Source organism: Galendromus occidentalis, unplaced genomic scaffold (genome assembly GCF_000255335.2).
Source record: "Galendromus occidentalis unplaced genomic scaffold, Mocc_1.1 scf7180000075902, whole genome shotgun sequence".
NCBI classification, from domain to species: Eukaryota; Metazoa; Arthropoda; class Arachnida; order Mesostigmata; family Phytoseiidae; genus Galendromus; species Galendromus occidentalis.
In genome coordinates, this window is record NW_003803892.1 from 414 (window position 1) to 6,435 (window position 6,022).

The 6,022-nt window shown below is 52.1% G+C and overlaps 1 protein-coding gene across 1 annotated transcript; it reads left to right on the forward strand.

The window, feature by feature from the left end:
* The first annotated feature begins 697 nt into the window (after window positions 1–697).
* Window positions 698–1,571, forward strand: LOC108865027 (uncharacterized). The gene is made up of 2 exons (XM_029113018.1): window positions 698–820; window positions 930–1,571. The coding sequence occupies exons 1-2, from the start codon at window positions 698–700 to the stop codon at window positions 1,569–1,571; spliced, it is 765 nt and encodes a 254-aa protein (XP_028968851.1).
* The last annotated feature ends 4,451 nt before the right edge of the window (window positions 1,572–6,022 follow it).

Below are 6,022 nucleotides of genomic sequence, written 5' to 3' on the forward strand. Positions count from 1 at the left end.
GCTTCGTTTGTTTTGTTCGGTGGTCTATCGTCATAGTAGCTCTCCAGATCTCTGCTCGCGATATCCCGCTCCAAATCTCTGCTCGCGAAATCCCGCTCCAAATCCGATTCGGCAATCCCCATCTCTTGAAAGTTCTCCAGTTGACATGGCTATTCAAGAGGTCAACTCCGCGAAGGGTAAAACCCAGTACTTCGTCGATCATTACCTATACGAAGTGGAGAAGTCGATCGCTGAAACCTTGTACTGCCGTTGCGTGAAGCAGAGGAGGGAAAAGTGCCCCGCGAGGATCATTCTCGTCAGATCGCCAGAGCTCATTGTGAAGAAGCTCAACGGAACTCATACGCACCCGCCGGACAACGGACAGTTTATCCGCCGACAGGCCTGTGCTGAAATGAAAGACGCGGTTCTGACGCAGGAAGAGCGAGGTGTCAAAAGGATTTATTCCGAAACACTGGCCGTAGCAGTGCGAAACCTGCAAGAATCCTACGAGGACTAAGAGATCGGTGCATCCTTGCCTAGTTACGAGTCCGCGAGAGCCGCCTTGTATCGCGCTCGCGCGAAACTCGTACCGGTCTTGCCGCAGACCAGAGAGGAGATAGTAATCGAGGGAGACTACTCGAAGACGAATCGTGGTGAAGATTTTGTCCTCTTCGATGACGGGTCTGATGACAAGATCATCGGGTTCGGTACGCTGACCATGACGAGCCTCCTCTGCGAGTCAGGGACCGTGTTTATGGACGGTACCTTCAAGGTAGTCCCACAGTTGTTCACGCAACTGTACACATTACACTGCTTCTATAAAGGGCAGATGTTTCCGATGGTGTTTTTCCTCCTTCCCCGATAAATCGAAGACACCTACTGCAGGATGTTCCGGCTTCTCAAGGATTACGCCGCTTCGAACGGCCTGATTTCGCTCCGCGATTTTCCAGCTAGACTTCGAGGTCGCAGCTCTTCGCGCCATTCAGCACGAGTTCCCGTTGTCAGGGATAAAAGGATGCAACTTCCACTACAATCAATGTCTGTGGAGGAAAGTGCAAGCATCCGGTCTCGTGCCCTACTACTCCGATCCCTTGGTGAAGAGACTCATCCGTTCGTGCTCAGCGTTGAGTCTGGTGCCTCTGGACAGAATGGATGACGCATGGTTAGCCATCGACGCGGATTCCCCGCCGACTGATCATCCTGCGTACGAAAGAGTAGAAACTTTCAAAGACTACTTCATCCAGACTTGGCTCGAGAATCCCGATGTGTTTCCACGTAGTATGTGGAACCACTTCGGGAATTTCGGCGCCCGTACGACCAACCATGTCGAAGCCTGGCATAGCGCCTTGAGTCGCACGGTTCGAAAAGACCACGTCAACATTTTCGAGCTCATCAACTTCTTGAAGAAACAAGAAGACAAGGGGGAAGCCGACAGACTCTTGCTCCGAGCTGGGCAACCCCCACCGAAGCTCTCCACGAAGTACAAAGTTTTGAACGATCGGTTGATCCGACTTACAGGAGAATTGGAGACGGGTGTGAAAACGCTGATCGAATACATTCACAGCGTCGGTTATAACTTAAACAACAACTGACGCGATCCCGACCTCCGGAAATGACGGTCCCCAGTAATTGTGACGGACGGAGGACCATATCTCGATCCTAAGAATAATAATAAGCAGACGAGTTACTTCGCTTTCTGCCCTCCCAGATTTAACCGTTTTTTTCTTTCGCTTACGACATTCCCGGATTCAAGCCGGAAGATATTGGCCTCTGACCCAAACTCAGACATCTAAGTTTCCGGTAACGCCGACCAGGCTCATTGTCATTCTGGCTTTCTCAATTCCGAGCCCATGAAATTCAGGCTCCCGCCATTCTGGCTTTCGCAATTCTGGCTTTCGCAATTCTGGCTTCCACAATTCTGGCTTTCACAATTCTGGCTTTCAGGATTTCTGGCTTTCGAGAATTCTGGCTTTCACAATTCTGGCTTTCACAATTCTGGCTTTCACAATTCTGGCTTTCGCGAATTCTGGCTTTCGAAATTCTGGCTTTCACAATTCTGGCTTTCGTAATTCTGGCTTCTGAGAGTGAACCAGGCTGACTCGCTTAGCTTATCTGAGCTAGACTCCCATTCCACTTATCTATGCCATCTTCGCGTGAGGCTAGAAGAAACGGCATGTCGCCTTCCAGACATGGTGCTTGTCACATACGAACTCTCGTATGGTGTAACGGAACCCCCAAAATCTGTATGTGGTTTAGAGGCCGACGTTACCGACTATCCGATCCCGCCCTAAAGAGCATTCACAGCTCCAAGACATGCACGTATTTAAGAGGGAGAGAGAAATAAACAACAGTCAGTAAGAATCCACCATCGAGAGTAGTCTATCACGTTAGGCCACTTCCAGGTCCATTAAATTCAAGCTAGCTCGCAGACTCGCGAGGTGACCGTGGAAGAGGTTTCAACCACCTCTTCGACTAACCGACCGAGTGTTTGCGACATTTTGGTGTCAGAAGTCTACGAAACGAAGCCCACGCGTCACGCCGCGAGGCCTAAAGATCCGTCAGGTCAGAGTATCGACTCAGAAGCATCTCCAGCACATAATATTACGTCCGGTCGAAATCCCCCGTGATCCCCTCCCCGACTAATATTTGGCGACAGAATCTTCGAATCCGACGATCTCTCCAGTGGTCCGTTACCGACGGACCTACTGAATCATTATCATCACCGACGGAACCGATTCGACCATACGAATCGCCTCCAATCGTCGAAATACCCGATTTCATTCACGCCGGTGTTTCAGTTACACATTAAGTGCGTCGCTCGCCCTGTTATCGACAAGGCTGAGTCAACATGCCAGCAGAAGGCGAGTGCCCCGAGGACAGTCAGCTCCCGGGCCCCTCATGGCAGAACCAAGGAGGAGAAGCACCAGCGGTCATCCCGAAAGTGCTCAAGGAATCTCCGCAAGACAACGTTGGGACAGCAGCACAACTCAAAATGAGAGAAAATGCGCGCGCAATCATATACAAACGATTGGAAACCATCGGCGAGGAGATTCGCAATATCGATCCTAACATTTCTCCAGCGAGACTCTCCAGAACAGTCGAGGCCCTCCGCAAGATACTGGAGACGGTGGAAACAGAATCAATCGAGCTCACGAAAGAGATTGACTCCCTAAGAACACGGTTGGCGATCGACAAAGAGTCGCTGCTGGACCGAACGATCCACTACGCTATGCTCGTGGCGGACGCGTACGGTTACCTGGACGACATGCGAGATTGGATCAATTTCGTGTCCGAACCGGAAGCCCGATCGAGATCAGAATCGGTGGAATCAGCCGGTCAGCACGTCCAACGGGACCAACCTCTCCAGAGCACCCCAATAGGGCAAGAGAAGGAAGAGGAAGACTCGGTGAGGTTCAAACACAGTTTCGTCGACACCCGAAGCTTGGTGCAGCAAGCCCGGAGGGCACCCCCACAGCCCCCTCCGACACGAAACGTGTACTTCCCACCAGAGAATCCGGTGCGAACACCGCTCGGATTCTCAACGGTATCCCAGACGACCGCCAACAGCGACCAAAGACGAACCGAGTTACCGATTCGGTCATCTGCGGGGGCAACGGCAGATCCGATGGAGTTCGAGAACGACTTCCGAGCAGGAGAAACTTTCACTTGCCCGGACAGCAGGAAACCAGCGCGACTCCAAGAGGAACGCTATTCTCTCGGCCGAAGGGCTCGTGAAGTCCCTCGCTTCAATGGAGACACGAGGAAGTTTCGCGAATGGCAACAGCTCTTCAGAGTCTTCGTCGACGAAACACCGGCTCCCACCATGGAGAAATACAATCTGCTCAGGCACTCTCTCACGGGAAAAGCCCTCGACGCGATTGCCCACCTCCAATGGGAAGAAAGCCACTATCCGTTGGCGAAGCAGATCATCCAGGAGCGCTTCGGCGATTCCAGACTAGCAGAGAAGTCTCATATCCGAGAAATAGACAAACTCTTAGAGAGGGGTACTGTCCAGAACAACAAGGTCGAATCGTTCTCGGAGACCCTCGGACTCAATGTCAGAGCACTACTCGCACTCGGCAGCTCATATACCGAACTGTCGACAGCGATGATCCAGCGAATCCTGCGGTGTCTACCAACAGATCTGAGGGAAAAATTCATCAGGAAGTTGGAAAAGAAGAAGCTCACGGATCCGTTAACGACGGACCTCGAATTCATGCTCGAATTCCTGAGCTACACAACGAAGGTTCGGAGGGAAGCGGAACTCGACGCATCTCCCGCTCAGTCCTTCCGAGATCAGGGAAGGTTCCAGTTTCAACCACCGAAACCCCACCCGCCGAAACCTCGCAATTTTCAGCGACATCAGCCAAGGACATCACACAACTTTTTCGCGAGCAACCAACAGAGAAACAACTCGACCCCAGGTCAGCCTCGCTCGAACGTAGATAGATCATGCATCTTCTGCGGAGACGACCACCAGAGCTTCAGATGCAGAGCCACCCTCACGTACGAAGAGCGGTGTGAACGCATCAAGGAGCAGAATGCCTGTTGGGTATGTCTCAAGCGAAATCATTCGTCAAAGAATTGCCGTGACGGTCCAAAGGAGAATTGCAGACAATGCAAGGGCAAACACTACATGATAATGTGCAAGAAGTCCAGGCTGGACTCTTCATCATTCCTTATCACGACGGTGCAAACAAGGTCGACCACAAGTACGACACCACGTACAGCGTCGGCGAAGTTACCGACTTCGACGACGACGGTGAATACGACGGTCTCGGGCACGCCAGACATCGCAGAACCGGACATATTTCTGCCGATGGCTATCGTATGGATCGATGCAGGCAAGAAACGGACTCAAGTCCGCGTTCTCCTAGATTCAGGCGCCCACAGATCGTACATCGTGTCCAGCGCAGTTAATCTCATCAAGTCGACTCCCACGGCGGAAGTCAAGACTCTGATGAAAACAATGGGGAACGTAGTGACAACGCTGGACACCTGGCTTCACAAGATCACAATCACGAGCCAGCACGATCCACAGAGCTCGGTGACTCTGGAGTGCATAGAAGCTCCATCGATCACGGACTCGACGTTCCCAGAGATTCGCAAGACATTCGGGCTGCTTCCGGTAGCCGACGAGATGAAGGATCCGGAATCCCCACGCTCAATCTCAATGATCATCGGCTCAGCAGATCTAGCGAAAATCTACACCAACCGCATGAAAACCTTCGGAGGGATGTTAGCGACATCCTCCATTTGGGGATGGATTTTCAATGGTTCATCTAGCGAGACTCGCTCTCCAACTCACACGGCAGCCTTGCTATGTGAAATGCGAGCCAGCCTACCCACGATGGTAGCTCTCAGCGAGGGGAATACAACCCCAACCGAGCTCAGTTCGAGGATCGAGCCACGTCAATCAGGGAAAATGAGAGACGCCTCCATAGATGACGATCTCAAATTCCTATGGGAGGGCGAGTTCCTCGGAGTGGACACCGCTGAAACACAGGAAACCGACTCACTGAGCGACGAGCTAAACAACTTCTTCGAAAGGACAATTGAGCGCCGCCCTGACGGCCGCCTCAGATTGAGCCTACCATTCAAAGACAATTTGGACGCGCTGGGTGACAATGAAAACCTGGCGTGCTCCCGTTTATTATCGTTCCTGAAGAAGCTGAGGAAATCTCCGGAGAAGCTTCAAGCCGTCGACAGCGAGATTTCCGAATATCTCAAGAATGGTTTCGCGGAGGAAACTCCTCCACCGAAGCCGAATCAGCGGCGGCACTACCTACCACTTCAGGCAGTTTTCAAGACCGATCAGGATGGTAACAAGATCATCAAAACAAGAGTGGTAAAGGACGCAGGAGCTCGGAGGAGTCACGAGGCAGCCCTCAATGACTGCCTCCATCAGGGGGATAATCTGCTACCCTTGATCCCGAAAATCCTCTGCGCCTTCCGCGAATGCCGATTCGCCATCACGGCCGATATCGAAAAAGCATTCCTACAGTTCGAGATCGCACCAAGCGATCGAACATTTCTGAGATTC

What these genes read in the sequence shown, in the direction of transcription:
- LOC108865027 (XM_029113018.1), top strand. Translation starts at nt 698, where the DNA reads ATGACGAGCCTCCTCTGCGAGTCAGGGACCGTGTTTATGGACGGTACC. An exon ending in AAGGGCAGATGTTTCCGATG is followed by an intron (nt 821 to 929) that starts GTGTTTTTCCTC and finishes GCGATTTTCCAG; the next exon opens with CTAGACTTCGAGGTCGCAGC.